This window comes from Opisthorchis viverrini, assembly GCF_000715545.1.
Source record: "Opisthorchis viverrini unplaced genomic scaffold opera_v5_112, whole genome shotgun sequence".
NCBI classification, from domain to species: domain Eukaryota; kingdom Metazoa; phylum Platyhelminthes; class Trematoda; order Opisthorchiida; family Opisthorchiidae; genus Opisthorchis; species Opisthorchis viverrini.
In genome coordinates, this window is record NW_008751770.1 from 91,377 (window position 1) to 110,744 (window position 19,368).

Here is a 19,368-nt window from a genome sequence, read left to right on the forward strand (position 1 = left end):
GCTGGTAATCGCACATCACTGCCTTGTTCGGAATCGAATGACACTGCTGAGTAGAGACCTCTCGTGATCAGGTTTTACTCTGACTATAGCTGCTGCACGTTTTCGATGCACATTGTATATGGGAATCGAATTATTGGGCCACAAGTGACAAGTTAGTAATGGATGTGGTGTGCGCTGCTCACTCTATCGGTAACCGCGCAGGTCTCCGCGTTACATATTGTGATTTAAGGCGGCAGCGATCTTATATGGATGTCCTTTAGAACGGGTTTCTCAAGCGATTGCCTGAAAACGGTCTCTTCTACGGGTTGATTGTTGTTAGGAGGGAGTGTCGTAAAAGATCAAAGTAGACTCTTTCGGGAGATAAGGAACTGGTGTTAGGTTTTCAAAGTAACTTCAAGGTTGCTGTAAGTCAACGGATCTACTGTAGTTATTGATGATGCCTGTGGATAATCCTTCACAAGTTCTTTTTGTAATCTTGACTGCAACAGTTTCCCTTACGTTCACCGTTAATCTCAAAATATCACACCTGTCAAAACGATTTCAGCTGTACTTTATTGGTCCGCTAAGTCTGGTAGTCTCATTTTTCTATGGCAATTGAGAAGTCAACAGTAAAATGCTCACGGTCCTCAAACTGTCTCCTCACGGTCTCACTAGGAGAACAAGTTACTGGTTTTGAAATGCTATACATGGTTACTTCAAAGTTAGCCGTAATCAATACTTTTATTTGCTGGTTTGCCTGGGACGATTGATGAGCGCAGAAAATTAATTCCCAGCACTCAACACGCTTCCATCAGTTGTAAACAATTATTATTTGATAAAAGCCTATCGACAACAATGTACGGGCTCAAGGTAGCTCAGTGATTAGGGTGCTTACCTACTAACCGGAAGGTCCGTGGTTCGAACCCAGCCGTGGCGACTGTTCCTGTCTAGCCTTAGGTAAACTGGCATTATCTAATCCTTCATGCTTCCTTCCGGTAATATGTTGGGTAGACACCGAAAGAGTCTTACAGCTAAACAGCCATTGTTTTATTATTATTACAACAGTATAATTGTAATGAGTTTAAATCAGGTGCGGTGCTTTAAGAAGTACTTACCACTCTTTTGACCCTACATATTTGTAGGAAGTGCAGTCGTCTGTACTGTAAGTAGACTTTCTTACCTCACTCTAGTGCTAACTACGCTTACTGATTTTATTATGACGATAAGACGAACTTGCCACGTGAATTATTTCTCTATATCTTCTCTCACATTGATCTAGTCTTCTGGTGACGGCCGTAGGTTCTCGAATGCATCACGTTCGGAACCAGCAAGAATCGTTTACGAATCCCAAGTTCGCCCAAACCCTAGCCCAATACGATGCGTTTTGTCTCCGGGCGGCGCAGTGCCTATTGTTCGGATGTGGTTTGCCTTCAACTCACAAAGGTGCTGTTCGTTTGGTTTGCTGGCGGCATTTGGCGAGCTTGTTCCCATTCGGTATGGTGGCCACTCGGTCGAAGCTGAGGTTCTTGCATATGATCATTCAGTCAGTTATTCCAAGCTGGAATGTCGATTCGGACATGCCGATCGACGCAATACCGGCTAATGTTACCGTCCCACTTCACCGAGCGCTGCTAACAATAGGACTGAATGAACTCGGTTTGGAAGCCATCCTCACTACCTTGGGGAAACTAGCTGCGTGTGAATGTCGCCCATTACTAGCTTCCCCGAACCCTGGCAACCCAAATGCAGCAGCGGAATATCAACTGCCCACGATGGAAGCTGAACTTATTTGTTCGATTGTGCGGATAATTTTTCGCGTAAGTTTCTAATCTTGTAATGTCCTAAACGGTTACAAAATCTCGCGCCATTAAAACCATTCCCCACTGACTTCTCATTGTTACGACTAATAAGCCAACAACTGAATTTCCTCTATCACTCGCCCAAGTGGCATTCCTCATGTGGTAATAAATTGCAGCGACTACTCGCTAGATCAAATCCGTTGTCCGGAAGTATATGCGAACTGTCTCACCAAGTGAACGACATTCCCGTTTTAAAGTATTTTCCCTGATATCACTACCTTGCGGTCTTAAAATTGATGACGCTGTTTCCAAAACGAGGACCACAGCAAGTTCGCTAGATTTGCTTAAGACTTCTGTATGCGTTTGCTTGTCGTCATCATTTTCATTGACAGCATGAACACCGTTCTCTCGGTATAGAGCGGAGTTATATTCTATCCGCTCTGTTATACTGTCATAAGGGGATGCTGGTATAGCGTCCTTTCGATTGCGCAGTTTACACTGATTTTTCCGATCCCCTGAATGCAGCTGGCCGTCTTCCCTGAACAATCGTCTTCTACCGAACTGACTGGTAGATTCAACGTAATCGCATCTCTTCCCATAGCTCCAGAGAGAGGTCGTGAACAACTGGTAGCAATTGTGTCTGCACATCCTCAGGTTGCGCTGGATTTGCTGCTCAATTTGATCGTCGAAAGCGGTGAAGAATTATCGACAAGCGAAGTATCATCTTTGCCCAGACGGACTATTTTTGGCTCTTCTCCGTTTGGAGAACACATGGGATCCCAGCAAGTGAGTCATCAGCCTTTATTTTTATTTCTTTTTTTATTTTATTTATTTCATATGTGAGAATGTTTTATGTTGAAACACCCGTGTAACGACCAGTAACCGAAGAAAGGACAGCTAATGCCAAATGCTTTTTAACGCATGGTAAGCGCTAGCACAATCAAGACGCACACATCAAACACAAATTGTCCGTCATACTGGGTCAGATGTGAAAGTCAGTGGCAAGAATGAACACTCACTGCCATGTGTCACGCATAAAAGTACATAGAGAGTCCAAAATGGCAAGCAAACACAAGTCACTGACTGACCTTAGGGAGTCCCATTCCAATAACAGCCTTGGCGGATTGAAGAAAGCAGATCCGTCGATAAGAAACGACCATCGGTCGGTGGACCAAAAGTCGACATCAAAATTGATTGCACTTAGGGCTGAGGTTATGGTGAGGGAATATTCATCAGCACCATACTTCTGCTTCTTCTCATTGCACACGGTCACTCCGCACCCAACCAAGACTATGCGTACGTCTGTCACAGTTGCTTGGCGCTCCCCAACAGCGATTAGGTCAGACTCGATGAAAGGTGTCGAAGTAGTTGCTCTTAACTCCTCGAAGATAATATATCCCAGGTGACGGAGACGTTTGGCGAGCTCCTCTGCAAGCCGATTATTACCAGCATATCTGACATCATCTGTGGTCCAGCAGAACTGCACCAAACTTTCCGTTTGGCCACAGTTTCTACGACGGAAGATACTCTGGCCTCCATAACTACGCCGGGCGCTTCTAACTCTCATTCGAAGCAGATTGTATTGGAGCTATATACCTTGGATAAATATCCGAGGAAACTCAAGTCTTCGATTCGACAGATAAAGAGACCAGGTCTCCAAAACCGCGTCCGTCAACGCTGTTCTGCTGACAAATCGACTCTATAATAACCTCTGTTTGGTTCGTCACTTTTAGCTTCATGGTGTGCATCACAAGTATGGATTCAAACACTTTGTTAGGCCTCTTTTGAAACGACCATTCCCCACCCGGCCTCTTTGCACCTACTCAATCTGATGCACTCCCTTGTGTCCTTTGGTAAAGCCAGTATTTCTGCACTCATCATCACCGTGTTGTTTCTGACCACAGCTCATCCTCAGTCTTGTTGCCGAGGCCCCGTTGCATATCTGGAGACCAGACTGTGAACAGATCTCTCGTCTTATTGGTTGGCTTGTCAATCAATCACCAACTTCATTTCCACACCTACTTACACGAATCATTCTTCACCGTTTGAACTGGGAGGCGGTTCTGAGTCCAGTGAGCGATATGTGTTTAATTTTATCGTTTCTTCCTATTCACCATTTGTTTTCTCTTCATTCAATTTCTCACTCATGGCTCACATACGTTCGCAGCTTCACCTTCCCTTAACCATAAGGTTTATTTAGCTGACTTTCTAGATGCAATGGCAGTCGTCCAATTCCCACTCTCCAACTCCTCTACACATCATCTGGACATGTTTTTTTAACACCGAGCCCACTAGCTGAGTTGTTTTAATCAAGAGCATCTTTTTTTGTGGCTTCCGGTGTTTTTTGGTTGACCAAACGATGTTAGCATGGCGAACGGCAACGGAATTTCGTGCAATCTCACCATATTTGCCCGCTTCTGACTGTTCGATAAATCCTAAATTGAACTTTCTCGGTCGTTAATCTTTGTTTGCGCAGTCGGAGTTTTAGCGGCATGACCCCATGCACACTGTGGGATGTACTTAAAGCATATGCATGTTCGTGAATCCACTCATGTGCAGTGTCGGTGCACCAGGCTTTTTCACGTACAGTATGTTTAACAGTATTTCTGTGTGGTCGCTTGGATGTTGAGCCTTCCAAACTACTTATCCCATCGTTTTAGTTTGGCGAATTATTCCAACTTACGTGGACTATGACAATAAACTTGGCTAGTGTTTGTAACCATGATCCGCTGTTTTATTTCTTACAGGAAACCGGCGAACCGTTTCTACCGTTTGCCTCACATCTGGAGCTGGCATTGGCTCTTGCACAATTCGTCGACAAGCATTTGCGGTTTCCAGCACGTTTCAACGCATTCCCACTGCCTCCTGTGGTAAGTCCAAGGATTCGGATGCAGTCGCTTCCAGACTTCATTTCCAACGTCTGCTGTTAGGTTTCCAGAGTTCACTTTTAGCGTCTACATCACACAAGCTCTGTCCCATTCTTTACTCTGCACGGCAAAGCATGGAACAAAGCCTCTCTGATGTAGCAAACTCTCCGCGGTTAGCCTATCCTTTGTCAGCCCTTGCATCAGGAGCACCAACGTTAAACATTGGTGTTTTACATCCGCGTTGACCGTTCGCTAAACCGTTATCACCGGTAATAACCATTGTAGCTCACATAATCCGTACACGGTCTGTTCAAGGACGGTACATTCATTCGAAAATTCAAAGTAAAATTATCCCTTTATCCGAAGAAAGAATAATGCGTACTATGTCATAACGTGTTCACTTTGGAATGAAGCTGTTCTCCCTCTAGTGTTTGATGAAGTAACTGATCGAAGCACTGGAGAAGGAATGCCGCCCGCACACAGTGATATCTTGGTCCGTACTCATATGGCAGAAGTCAGGTAGTGCGGTGTACAAGTGCGAATGCGCAAACACCTCCCTTCACCATTGTGATTTTAGCATCAAGATGTAACAACTTTGAAGGAATACTCCTACAGAATTTCGAGCCAGGACTACCGTCCATATCGGCTTTAAACAACTCCGATATATTCTTTGTCAGGTTTGGGGATATATTTGGAGTCTTTTCCTCACTGAATTTGGTGATGGACTAGCAGGTAGTGGTCGGGAGTGCCATATTGTGGGATGGCTTTGTTCTAAGGCAAATTCTTACTGCAGGCGAGATTCTTTTTCTAAAACCTAGTTATGCATGCCAGCTACTGATATTGTCATTGTAACCCACTATCTGGTTTGTGTATGACCGTCCAAAGAATGAGTATTCACTTAGAATCCTTTTAATCAAGTATTTTTTAGGGTCACCAACAACGGCGGGATACTTGATGTGTCGCGTTTTGTGCCGCAACGCCTTGCGTCCGTCAAATTGATTTATGACCTCGTTTTTCAAGATCTTCATCTTCACCTGTTTGACAGATAAACCAACTCCAATCGACTGCGCGAAGCTCGGCTTCTGCTCTAGTTGGTACGTTACTAACTGGTTTGGGATATCGCTCTTCTGAGGTTCAGTCTGTTTCTACCCCGCCCGGCACTCCTCAAAAATCAGGACACACTTCACGCACTTCTGCCGAAACCCGTTTTGCGCGGACTCCCAGGACCAATGACCATCACCGCCGTTCACGCAGTCAGGGGCCATCGTCTGTCCTCACAGAATTTGTGGAGTCTAGTCAACCCATGCTATCTTGGTGCGTAGATCTACTTCTTAGGCTTCATTTGCCTGGCTGCGTCGCTGTGGCTTCCTACTGCTCCGCTGCTCCCGCATTAAAATCCACCCTCTCTCGTGCCTTGCAACTCTTGGATACCCTAAATATGGATCGCAATCCTTTAGTCCCTTTCCTCGTTTTGTCTCTCAACGTGAAAATGTTCGGGACATCATCCTCCGACCTCCCCACAGATGCATGTTTATCCCGTGCCTTCAAATCAATCATCGATTCACGCCAGTCGAACCTCATCGTGAGAACTTTTTCTCTTGTCTTCCATCAGTTCGCATCTGTCTCATTACCCACTGAACGCCCAGCACTTACAAAAGCTTTATGTTCCTTGATCCAACTTCATCGACACGGCCAACTGTACCATCAAGTTGAATCGCAACCGTTATCATTAATCCTTGGATCCTGTTTAGATGCTGCTATCAATTACCCTTATACCTGTCACACTTTTCTCCGTTCTCTCGTACCAATGTTTGCTCAGTCAAACTGGCTTGAAAATCCGGATTCAGTTTTCCTCTTGGAAGTGTTGTTACAAATCGATTTGTGGGTTCACCGAAGCTACATTCCCGGAAAATTGAATTCTCCATCAGACCTCGCCGGATGGGATGGTCTGAATTCGATTGAAGCTTTGGAGACACTTTTGAAGGTTAGTTCTTGTTCGCTTAATTCAGGTTTTTCTTACTTCACTTCCGTCGGCAGTAATTCTTCTGTGTTGATTGCCCTGGATAGGTCCATACCAGGAAACGGAAGCACTGAACTGAAGAGCTCATCGGTGATGCATTTCACCGACCATCTCTGCTATAACCATTGTTTTCCACCGCAACGAGCGGTGCACACTAAAGTGATTGTACAGCTGAACTTGAATTTCAACTAGTTGTTTGGCCTCTACTATTCAGCTTTGGTCCACAAAGAAACCTCATCATTTCCAAAGCGAACTAATGGCTCACTTAAATTATTTTGTGGAAGTTCCCCGATTGTAATACATAGTAAGATTTCATGTTTACAAATTGGTAGTGCGCAATAATTGGCTTAACGTGACATATCACGTGATGCTGGAACGTCATCCGCGTCATCTTAGTAGTTTGGTGCGGATTGTCAATTCAAGCTAGTACTTTCTTTAGATTAGACTACTTCGGGTTGTTTACAGGTGCTTCACTCGACTATTCTAGTCACACTCCACCCTTACGCTTAATAAATTATAACTGTGCTATAGTGTGCGCCAACCGATCATACTACTTTGTCACAATCTTCATGATAATTTTTGTCCGACCCTTTCAAATCCAAGGAGGAAACCTGCTATGCTCATGAAACTAGTTTGTGAACCTGACAACCAGTTGGATTGATGCGAGGAAAGTTTGTAGTATTCTGGTTTGTAACCGAAAATCCGTCTCCACTGCAATGCTGTGGAAAAAATATGGATCGATGACGACATTCGTAAACATCTCAGACCATAACAGAACTAAGATAATTCTACCCAACAACCGGTCAGTATGGGTAGGTAATCAATTTCTCGTAGGATGTTCGGTGCAGAAGAATCTGTTCGAGGTTCATGCTGAACTTGGGAGTTTTGGGTGTGGATGACGAACCTTAACGTTTTCCCTTGATCATCGTTTGATGGGAAGCATACAAACCATACGGCAGTCAACAACGCTGATTGAACTATGTAAAATGAAATGGGCCGGACGTATGCGAGTTATGCAATCCAGTTCATGCGATCTAACCGGCAACTGTATGAGTCCCTGGTAGAAAAGAGGAATAGCTAACTTTCGAATGTTCATCTGCTACTGTTTTTTTGTTATTCATTTCTGGATCAAACTACTGCACATGTTTTCGTTTTCATCCAGCTACTATTGTGCATAGCTCCTTTTTGTTCTTACTCTAGCCAAGCTACTCCAAGCGAAAACATAGCACACTAAAGCCCATGCCCTGGTAGCACCACAGAAAGAAGTCCGAAGCACTTCCTCCCAACAGACCGGCGAATTTCTATGAGAGAAAGAAACCAAGTAGTTGTTTCAATACCACTTTCATTTATACCCTTAAACCTTCTACCTGCTTTTTTCTAAACACATCCCACTCCAGTCAGAATATTTTAACCGCGCTTTTTTTCAGGACACGCATGTTCAGAAGCTATCAACTAACACGACCAACTGGATTGCCCAGCTGGCTCCTATTGGAGCAGCTGCAACATGGGCTTGGCAGCAATCCAGCAAAGCCATATATGGACTAACGGGTCGAATACTAGGAGCGACTGGAGACGGTGAAGATCCGGCTCACAACCAATCGCTAGAAAACCCCTCTGTCCCGAAATCTCTGCTTCAGACGTTCTGGCCACAAATCGTCGCAAACCAACCCAAGAATCGTCACGACAATGCGTACGGTTCATTGCCATTTTGGTTACTTACTGTGATACATCGATTGGACTTAAAACTGCAGTTTGGAGTGGAATCGCAAGAACAACCTCGTGTTTGGTCCTCTTTAACCTCTGTATTAACCAAGCATGTTGACGAACTAGTACTTGCAATATATAATTCCAGCGCTCCCTCAGAACAGATCAGGAGTAGTTTGACTCCCGACTTGATAGATCCTACATTGATGTCACTGTTGGAGACTATCTTGGTGAGTATTTTATGGTGATCTGTCTCAGTCTGTTCGTGCTTCTCATAACAACCTCGGTTTGTTGTGTGACTTTTTCTGGTGTTCGCGAGTCACGTGCGGCTTAAAACATCTTACCAAGTCTTACCAAGTTTTCGTGAATATTGTTGCCGTTGGTCGGTAGACTGCTCGCGAATAGTTTGAAACCTAAGTGGTCTCACTGTTCGGAAACATTAGTTCGTCTGATGAAGTGATGCGATAGTGCTGTGTTAACGTAGCCAAACTGAAAGGAAACTTTCTGAAGGGATAGCTGCATACAATACTCTTCGTGTGTGAGTGGAACCCTGCAGCGCATCACATTCCAACTCGTTATGGGTGTGCTAAGTTGCGCCACTTGACTGCCGGAAGCCATTCAGTCCTCTTAGGAATCACTTTTGTTGCTCAGTCGCAAACTGCGCTTCACAACGCTTGTTTTCACTCGTTAGCGTAGTAGCTGTTGCCACTCCTGTAGCTCCGCCTCTGCTATTTTTTCTTTGAGGGATGGAATTTCCTTCTGTTAAAGCTATTTGCCGGCGATTTTAGTGGGAGCTGTTTACAGTGATCCGTGCATCAACCGAAACCGGATTGATCTCACAACTCATAGTCTTAAGTCATTCTGAAAATTGCGTTTTGTTCATTATGTAAACAGGAGTCATATATCATATACGAGAGATTCAGTTGAGTCTCCCGTGAAAACCAGATTGATTTGCAAATGAGTGTATTTCTCGAAAAGGAGTCAGATCCATTTGCACGTCTGGTGAGCTCCGAGTATTTTCTGATATCTGTAAAATCCATAAAACTGATTATTTTCATTCTGTCTGTCTCTCTACGTAGATTAATTTTGCTTCGTAGAACAAAATTCGCAGTTGAAACCTTAAAGTACGACTGCTTACGTCACTTTGTAAGATGATAACCAATCCGGCCTTTCGCTCTGCTTTGGCCGTTTTGTAAACTACAGACTGCCAGAGTTCCTTCACTATTTTTTCGTCAAAAGACCCAGTTAAATAGGGACGACAGATAATGAAACCACTCTTTTGCTACACCTGTCCATATCCCACTGCGCATAAGTAGCCACATTAGCTACTTTACACTAACGTTAGTTTTTCTTGAAACGCTACGAGCCATGTTCATGATCGCGGTGTTCTTGTGGAAATATCTACGCTGTTTGCCAAAATTGAACATGCCTAAATGAGGGTTGGAGTGCGTATCCTTATCCCTATGGACTCTTCAACTTTTTCACAGTTTTGCTACAGTTGTGTCGGGCTTGGCTTCAGTCAGTTGCCCCCAGTTCATTTTATTGCACTCCTTATGATCGTGCCCAATGTTCAGTGCTAGACGTTATGAGGTAAAATGTACCCATCTCTTCTGTCGAACGCCTAGTTGCTAATCTTTCGTACTCGGAGCCGGATGTGATGAACGAAGCTAGCTTTTATGTGTAACTTGACCAACTCTGCTATTGAACTGGACGAGCTGACCATGTGCGTTCTAATTAAATCTTTATTTTAAACAGTGCCTCAGTTCTCCCCGTCACCTTTCACCGCAACTTGTGTGTTGAATCCCACCCACCAGCCAGCGCATTGCGGTTCGCCTTTGTTTTTACTACGTTTAGAATGTTCGTTCAGTTTTCGCAACATTTCGCAGTTTCTAGCAGCTTGCTTCACCAGTTTTCCGCTGCTCATATTGTGTTTGCTGGTGGTGAAAAATGGCTGGCCTTCTGGTTGGAATTTTCTGTCGGTGCAGTTGGAGGCCATCGAGTGGGATGACCAGATTTGGCAGGAACACGTGACTAGTCAAATGGTACATATTGTTGTCCTTCCAATATGCTAAATTTCGGTACAAGTGCCCAGCTCGGCTTCCTTGGGTTGCAGTAGCAACAAGTCGAATGTTTAGGCTTTTGGTGAATGTCGTATTTCTTACAGGTGAACTTTAGCGAAAAGGTTTTTTCACTGTTATTATGTAGATCCAAACTTGGATTCGGGTACCGGAATCTCAATATAATCGAATTCCTCGATTCCATATCGATTTTCACTTTCCTGTCGTTCCATTAACCATCCGTCCTTCGGTCACGTAGAAAATTTGGTTCCTCTGAATCTGGTCCGCTTTGGGTTCCAAAGCAGGAATTTCAGCGGTAACTCAAAAGGTATTACGTTATACTTTTCCTTGTGCTTTCCGCTCGCAGCTGGAAGCCGACATCTTACCTCCAGCGTGCGTTTTGGACAAGGAGTCTGAGAATCTGTCAAACATTATGCGAAGTAATCGTGTTCGCGCTATCTTGTTACACCTACCTCTGATTCAAGGGATTTCATTGTTTGACGCCTGTCCCCTTGAGGACCCTGTTCTTCTTGTACTGCTCCACACAGTCCTACTCGAGGTGTTCGGCTTTGTGGACCAATCGTACCGCGTTTCTTCAGAAAGGTTGGTCGTTTTGATCTGGCAGTATGTCTTACCATTGATTTTCTTTATCTTGGGTCCAATTTTTTTGAAATTGAAAAACGGCTTCTAGCTAATCGAATTTATCTAGGATCGCCACACTTCAGCCTGATGGACTTACTTTTGGTGTCCATCAGAACCATTGACGTGCACAGTGCGCCACTCGTTGATATCATCCAGATACCTGATGGGGTACAAACGATGGGGATCGGGTAATCTTGAGTAAAACCCCAAATTACTTATAGCTTAAGAAAGGTTCTCTTAGAAGAGCTTTGGTGCGCTACAGAGGACTTGGTACGGGGCTTGGTCAGCTTTTGTTCGCAAGACAAATCGCCTTCCTATGAGAATTACGTTACCACAGCCTCTGTTGATTAACATGTGGTTAAGTGGATGTCCACTCACTCGTCGACTCTATCTGGGAGTAGACGGGCACATGCCGTTGAAGGAGCAACAGCACTCGTCGGGTGTACCGACGCGATATCGCAGTCAAACAGGACCATACCACCCTCCGCTGCCAGCGCCAGCATTCTGTCGTTCCCCGTGTGAATGCAAGCGTCACAACGACCTAACGACTATCTAATCGTTTTCACCGCAGCAGACAGCGGACATCTGGAACTTTCTGAGTGCGTCGCTCTTCGCAAATAGTAGGTAGGTAAGCAGAAACAGTATTATCTCATAACAGGCTTTTTACGTGGTAGTTTTTTTCGTTTTTTAATTTGTGGGACGCCTGTAAGGAGTTGACAAAATAAATCCAAAACACCGTGTTAGTGTTGCGTATCTCACTTCCACCTACCCTCTCTCTACTCATTGCAAATTGCAGTCGTCTGCCTGTCGGGTTTCTACTATTGCGCTGTCTTCGTTGGTCCCTCTTTCAACTACCCATCGGGACCGTAAACACTGATCGCGGTCGGAACGATGACCGTCGAACGTTGCTCGACATCTTGAATAACAAGTTGAAAAGTCTCCTAGTCCACTACGGTTCATCTCTGAACGGTGACCGGTCTCTCGCACTCCGGTAAGTATTTTACACTCTTTTGTAATTTCCCCTGATAACCTTTCACTTTTTCAGTTGATTACGCTTGCCTTGGGATATGCATCATCCAACAGCCGCTCTGTATGTTTATACTTAGCCACGCTTGTCTTTCTCTCGGTGCAGAGCTATTCACAACATTGTCAACCTTCTCTCGGATGTGGATTCGTTGGCATCCCGGAGCGCCTTTGGTGCATCTGGCCAAACAACACTGGCTCTCACCCCATCTTTCCAACGTGACACGGTTAGTTTCCTTTTTCTGTTCAACAGTACTACATCCTCAAACCGTTTTCCAGTCGTGTTCTTGTTGGTGAATTTTCTGTCAAAACTTCACACCACAAATAGATGCTTTTGGTTTAATCTAAACAGTCGTCTCTGCAGGTTTCCCAGAAATATTCGACTAGGACGTCTTGCTTCGATTAAACAGTACCGATGTATTATTTACCTATCCGGATTATGGAGGGGGTTGCTTGGTTGTTGATGTCCATTCCATCTTTACTTGGATTGAAAAGATGTTTTGATTCTTAGGGCTGTTTTTCCACCAAACTCACTTGGTTTGTCGAAAACACCTCAAACGATTGAGGTGTCTCTTGATCACAATGTAGCCACGTTAAGTGCATTCTTTGTTAACAGGATTCGACGCACAACAGCTAACCTATTTTATTGTTTTTTTTTCTGCGTCATCATCATGCAACAGCAAAACTGTTTATCTCTATTTTTATCAAGCTTATTGAGACTTTCCGCTTATTTCTATTCTCGTGCTTTTTTGACTGCGCGCTTGCTGTGAAGATTGATGCTCTACTCGGCGTTTTTGACTGGAGGGAACTGAATAACCGGTTGAAACCTTATATGGAGTTGTGGAATAAGCACCGCCTCTCAACGATCGCGTTCACTTCATCTTTCCCCGGTAAGTATGCATTTCCATCTTTTTGCCAGGGATCTTGTTAGGGGGTTCCTTTGTTCTTCCACGTTATTAGATTACAACCATGCCAGTCTCAGACAACTATGTTATGGATAAGATCACTGTCTCCCATATTTATCCGATCTGTTCTATTTTCAGGTGATTCCGTAACCCGTCACTTATTTGCATAATGAATTCGGTTTTATCCAGATAGATGGAGCCAATAAGAAAATCCCGATATTTTGTTTCAAATTTGGAAACTCGGCCAATATCAGCACTATCTTTCATTAGTCATTAATTACCCCCCTTACGTGATGTGCTTCTAAACGTTTTGTGGCATAACTATATCAGGACACCCAGTCGCGCGCACGATATCTTAGCAGATCTCTACAGCGAAATGTTTCGGTTGCTTCCACTCAGTTTGTCAAGTCGACTTATCAGTCGGTTAATTCTTTGTCCGGATTTTTGCTCACTGCGAACAAGGCAAGATTATGTAATCTTTATATGCCTCGCAGAAGTAAGTACATGATACGCCGACTTGTTAGTTGGTGAGTGCATACACTTCATTTATAAATATCCAGCCCAGCGCATTTATTTCACTGCCACAGCGGACCGAAGAGCACATCCCGCCTACCAAGGGCAAACAACCCTATAGATTGACCAGTGGTCAAAATTTTCGTTAACATTTGTAGTACAAATTTCTGCCTTTCCGGTAGAAATTCCGTCCTCATATCTACGACCACCCTATCCCTACCCTAAAATGAGAGCGCGAATATAAAGAATACATCCACAAAACGCGAGATCCTTGTCGACCGGTATCCATGTAGATCGACTGTCTTTTTATCTTGTCCATGGTACCGTACCACCCGGCTGCCAATGAACTAGAACTATGCTATAACCTGTTGAGCGGCTTACAACTTCATGTTGTTTCATTTGAGAAAAAGATCAAGAGCATTAACACTAAACATAAGTCAGTTTCTTCTTCGGGTGACTGCTCCGAAACAACTGTAAAGAAAGGCCTGCTTCTTAGTTTACCTTTGAAGGATGATTCGACTATGGAACTAGCAGTAAAAAAATTAAAAACCACCTTTTAAAAACTACCTTTAGTGTTTTTTCACTCTTCTGATTGGGTATAATAAGCTACGTTCATTGATGTTATCTATTCCGCCAATGCGTCTGAGACCTGTCTTGTGTTGATCAAACTACCCGTCAACTTTGCGTTCGTATCCATGACCACCTGAGTGGGACTAAGCGATATCTCCCATATTTTTTGTGCGTCTGTATGTTTGTCTCCCGTTTTTCATATACGACCATTTTATGTAACGACCAGCGGATGACCAGTTGAAGACAACTTTTTATCCTGAAGAGCTTTCTCTTGAGTTCTGTTTCACTAAAAGTCGAATGCTAGTTGTCATGAAGGCGGCGTTCACCCTCACTTTCATTAAAGCGTGGCTTCAGACCGTTTTAAATCCTGGTGTCTGTTCGATCCACCTTATCTGACCGGCTGCAAAGGCTTTTGAATGGATCATCCCCTGTCCCATTGTATTCTTCTCGCAGTAAAAGTTTCCCAGTAAATTAGTGGTTCTATGACGGATGATCTCGTCCTCAACACTTAATCTTCTGTCGACTAACCGTAAAACTTTCTACTCTCTTGTCATTTTTAACTTTCCAGTGGAAGCTAACCAACCGAGGGATGTGTTTTCCAACCTGCGACAGCATCAGCAGTCTGAGATTCGATACGAAATACCGTTCTATTCATTGGAGAAGCTGCGGTCTGTTTCGATATCAGCCCTGCTCCCAAAATCAGTTGACGGTTACCTGGTTCAGATCCAGGCAAGTGACCATCGTTCTATTCTAGCCTGTCCCACTACTTTATCTACATCCTCGTTAGGAAGCGGCTTGATAAACGGTATAACCGTTCCTTGGTTCGTAAAATCAAACTTCTAGCTTGAATCTTGCAGCGTTCAGTCAGATAATCAACTTACTGTCCACTGGCCCAGGCTTCATCAAGTTGTGTCCAGGATTGTAGCAACCTTACCTTTAATCTCTTTGGAAATGGATATTCGTAGTACATTCAGCACCCTCCGTCGGTATTCTCCAGGCCCTTCCAGATATAAATTCCTTGTTATTTTATTGGTAAGAAAATGAGACAAATTAGTCCAGTGATCCAACTTTCGTGGCAAGCCAATACACACATTTCCACAAGCTTGCTTTTCTCAGAGTCAAGAGACCCATTTGACGCAGGAGTTTTGAACTCTTCCATAGACCTGTCACCAAAGGATGAAAGACTTATGGCGAAACACCGGGGACGGAAACCATCGGTACAGAGGGGGAATCCAAAATTCATTATCTTTGCCATCCTTTCATGGGTGATATGGGGCGCTGGTTAGATTTCTAGACTTTTCTTGGCCTCACGCTTCAATGCGACCATTAGCAGTCATGACTCTCGTCAGTGCACATGAACTTGCCGCCGTGGATGAGACAACGAGTATTCCGGGATCTGTACCGTCCATATTGCAAAGGCTTCAAGAACGCAATATAGATACGGGGTACACCGTTAACGTTTTAACCTATCATTAGTGTCTTCCAGCTCAATATGTCAAAGATCCTAGGAACTGCGCATGTATTTTCAATCCTAACCTTTGTTTGCAAACAGATTTTGTTCGGACATTCAGTGGTGTCATTGGCAAATTTGGGAACAGCTTTCCAGTACTTTCTTTGGCCTGCTTACCACTTTTGCTGCGTTGCGGTTCTTATTCCTGTCGCTCGACTGGTATATTGGGCAGCCTCTTTCCGGTAGATTTTGCCCCGTTGTGGCCTGGTTCCCTTGAATATGATTGACTGGTTGCGCTTTTATTTGTTCTTGTACCGGCTGAACTCTGCATTTAGACAGTCAATTGTATGCATTCTTTTTTCAGTTTAGCACTTTGATTTACTTTTGTGAGTGTATCCCCCTCAAATTGATTTATCCGGTAGATCCCGGCTCCCTTGCCTACAAGTTCATCCTCTGGGTTCTTGTGCAATTTTGAGCTTTCTAAGTGTGGTCATCTGTTGACCTCAACAGTTGGCAGCTGAATACCAAAGAGTGAGAGAGAGAGGACGAGTTTGCTTCACCCAGTGACATCTAAGGTTATGGCGACAAAACTTGTATTTATGTATTGTATGGCCTTTAGTATGAGGTGCGCGGTCTGCTCATTTGGGGATATGACATTGTATGCAGTTTTTGGTGGCTGAGTCACGTACCTTTTGTCGTGGCTTGTCACCGGTGAAACGAGGGTTTCGTTCGACGCCACAATTTTCCTACTGTGTGTATTTTCACCAGCCGTATGTAAGTTGTGCTCTCCTTCTCTGTTTTAACACAGGATCTCCGAAACGCACTTGCGCAGCACATCAAACGCATGTGTGACCGAATCGAGCTGATTGAAGAGCTCCAAAACTACTACCGTATAACTTTGGTTCCGAATTTGTACAAAATCACTAATGTTCAGAAGTCGGAGCAAGTCGAGTGCAAGTCAAGTGAGTTTGGATTAACCTGCCCGTGCACCTGTTTCGGTATATTTCTGTGAAATGGCATTGTCCTAATAACTCGACTTAGGATAGAATTCAATGTTTACAGAACTGGATTTGGTTATTGATTTTACATACATTCATTTATACAAAGACCGCTGGCGATAGCCTTTGTATTTATCTGAATCGCGGTATGCTGCCATTGAAATCTATCTTTGGAAGTAGAAAAAAGCCTGGAAACATCAGAATCGAGAGGTTCAACTGGGTTCCAGGTGTGTCTCTTGCAAAACCAAATCAGTTAGCAAATGAGTGTATTTCGCTAATTTCGTGCAACTTGGTTTCAAGTAGAACTAAGGTGTACGGAAACTCGAGGACTTGAGCTCCAAGAAGGGCGAAACCGGTCGTGGGTTGTGGCAGAATTTTCATGAACCTTATGAGCAGTGCCTTACGAATATACATGTATCGCGATATCTCGAATATCGTAGCAACTGAAACATGAGGCGGCCTGGTGCAGCACATTCAGCTGCCTGGAAACATCACAAATGAGAGGTTCAGCTGGGTTCCAGGTGAATCTCTCGCAAAACCAAATTAGTTTGCGCATGAGTGTATTTCGCTAGAAAAGAGGTCGTTTGGATAACTTATGAAGTGGTCTTCTAGCCTGTATTTGACCGTCTTTGCTAAATTCGTTACTGTGACTAATTTTAACTGGCAGCTCTTACAAGGAATAAACCCCCTGTCTGTATTCATCCACTTTTTTTATCGTCCTTATCACAAGCCACGGTCCACTTGAAAACATCATTGTTTAGTCTGGACAACCGCAGTTTACGCCTATCCCATTTCCATCCGTGTTTACTGGATCTCGAATTCGTACATGAAGAAATATTGTCGTTGCTTGAATATTCCCATGGTTTGAAAAATAACACAGTGACGAACATTAATGTTTTCGGGATCTCGTCATCAGGTCAGCCCATATCTAATGGTCAAAATAAGAGCGAAAAGTGAAATACGCTACGACGGTTTGTTAGTGAAATGCAAAAACGTGGAGACACGAACGATTGGTTATCTGCGCCTCCCCCCCCCCATTTCGCATCTAGTTGGACGCTGTGAGACAGTGAAGAGGGCTGTTGAGTGACTTGGCCGGTTGATTCGTGTCACACGACCAAGGCAGACTCAGCTTTCGTACGGAATGTTTTCGACAGCACAGTACCGGGTTTCGCAAGCGTATAGCGACTACCTCGGTACTGTGCTGTCAAAAACGTTTCGTACGAACGCTAAGTCTGCCTTGGTCGTGTGACACGAATCAACCGGCCAAGTCACTCAACAGCTCTCTTCACTGTCTCACGGCATCCAACTAGATGCGAAATGGGGGGGGGAGGCGCAGATAACCAATCGTTCGTGTCTCCACGTTTTTGCATTTCACTAACCAATCTTCGTAGCGTATTTCATTTTTCGCTCTTATTTTAGCCATTAGATATGTACTGACCTGATGACGAGATCCCGAAAACATTAATGTTCGTCACTGTGTTATTTTTCAAATATTGTCGTGTCACTACCACGTGATAAAGCTTATCAACCTAGGTGTCACCCACCTCATGACTGGCGTGTAATGATCAAGTGGAGTGTTTTCTATTATGGAGACTATTCCGGTAGGCCTAGTTCAAAATGAAATGTTGCCGGCAGAGCACATGCCAATCCACCATTCTACAAGCAAATGTGAGGTAATGTGCACTCATATTTTTCTAAAACACCTTTTTGTGAGGGTCAGCCTCTGAAAGATCAGAGAAAAATGCAACCTATTTGGCAATACGTTCATGTATTGGTCGTTCAGATAACTTTGTTTGCCGCTGGTCAGGCGGCAGTTGCTCTTCTCGCGCGCGCACCGATGAAATCTCCTCTCGTTGTGATAGAAAATCTGCAAGGCATTTGCCAAACTTGGCGAACGGACCAACAGCCAACAGTCTGGGTGTCCTTAATGCCGTGACAATGAAAGATCTCATGAAAACTCAATGGAGAGAAACGGCTGTGAATATCGCGTTGATTGGTTTTGTACTTTCTCGGTCATTTTCTGCAGCCCCGGGTTTTCGGATCAAACCCGGCTCGGATCTTAGTAAACAAATTTAGTGCCGTGTGATGCATGAATTGGAAAGTTTGGAGTAAAAGCACAGCTTAGTGGAATAAGATTTTGTGACCCGACGTTTCGGGTGCTGTAGGTAACATTTTCCAAGAATTTTTACAATCGCTTGAATATGGGCCAAGTGCAACGTTGTTTAGGTTCACCATCATGTATTCTGATTAGTGTGTTCCTGAGATCAGTTGGCAGGCCTATGTGCACGCCATGTGTGTTAGCTCTGTGTGCATGTACGCGTGATTGTAGGGGTGCTGTGGCTGGGATGTGTTGTTGTGCCGTCTGTGATGCGTCGTTGAAATTCCTGCTTCACATCTGACCACCATGTCTACTAAGGTGTACAGTAAGTGCAAGCCAGATAGACGGGATACTGGCCCCATCAATACATTTGACCAAGTTTGGATGTGTGTTGATCTCTCGTGCTTCAGCGCACTTCCATATCACCTGTTGTAACGGTGATACTACTGATTGGGGGTATGCGAGTAGTATGTTCTCTCACAAGTCCGCCTCGCGTCTGTTGAAAAGTGATATCTATTACGGATCCTGTGGAGTCGCTTTGTAGCATGTGCTTGCATTCGAGTCAATGAATATCCAGAAAAGTTTAGGAAGACGCGTTCGAGGAGAAGATGGATATTCAGTTTTGTAAACAAGATGCATATTGGAGTTTCGCTCCCCTGTCCAATAGTCTGTAACTGTTCAGCCGGTGCTTCCCTAATAAACAAATTCGCAGCGAAGGCCTTCTTCCATTCACTGTTACTTGA

General features: G+C 44.1%; 1 protein-coding gene across 1 annotated transcript in view; it reads left to right on the forward strand.

Annotated features, from left to right (window-relative positions):
• Positions 1 to 19,368, forward strand: part of T265_05808 (hypothetical protein) — a gene marked incomplete at both ends in the record, with an annotated part of 57,647 nt that overhangs the window by 17,527 nt on the left and 20,752 nt on the right. The window contains 12 exons of the mRNA XM_009170915.1: positions 1,259 to 1,796; positions 2,304 to 2,564; positions 3,683 to 3,850; positions 4,526 to 4,648; positions 5,691 to 6,629; positions 8,093 to 8,599; positions 10,794 to 11,029; positions 11,865 to 12,059; positions 12,201 to 12,318; positions 12,864 to 12,981; positions 14,648 to 14,796; positions 16,338 to 16,491. Of these exons, the coding sequence (XP_009169179.1) occupies positions 1,259 to 1,796; positions 2,304 to 2,564; positions 3,683 to 3,850; positions 4,526 to 4,648; positions 5,691 to 6,629; positions 8,093 to 8,599; positions 10,794 to 11,029; positions 11,865 to 12,059; positions 12,201 to 12,318; positions 12,864 to 12,981; positions 14,648 to 14,796; positions 16,338 to 16,491 (3,506 nt within the window). The remainder of the gene's footprint in view (positions 1 to 1,258; positions 1,797 to 2,303; positions 2,565 to 3,682; positions 3,851 to 4,525; positions 4,649 to 5,690; positions 6,630 to 8,092; positions 8,600 to 10,793; positions 11,030 to 11,864; positions 12,060 to 12,200; positions 12,319 to 12,863; positions 12,982 to 14,647; positions 14,797 to 16,337; positions 16,492 to 19,368) is intronic.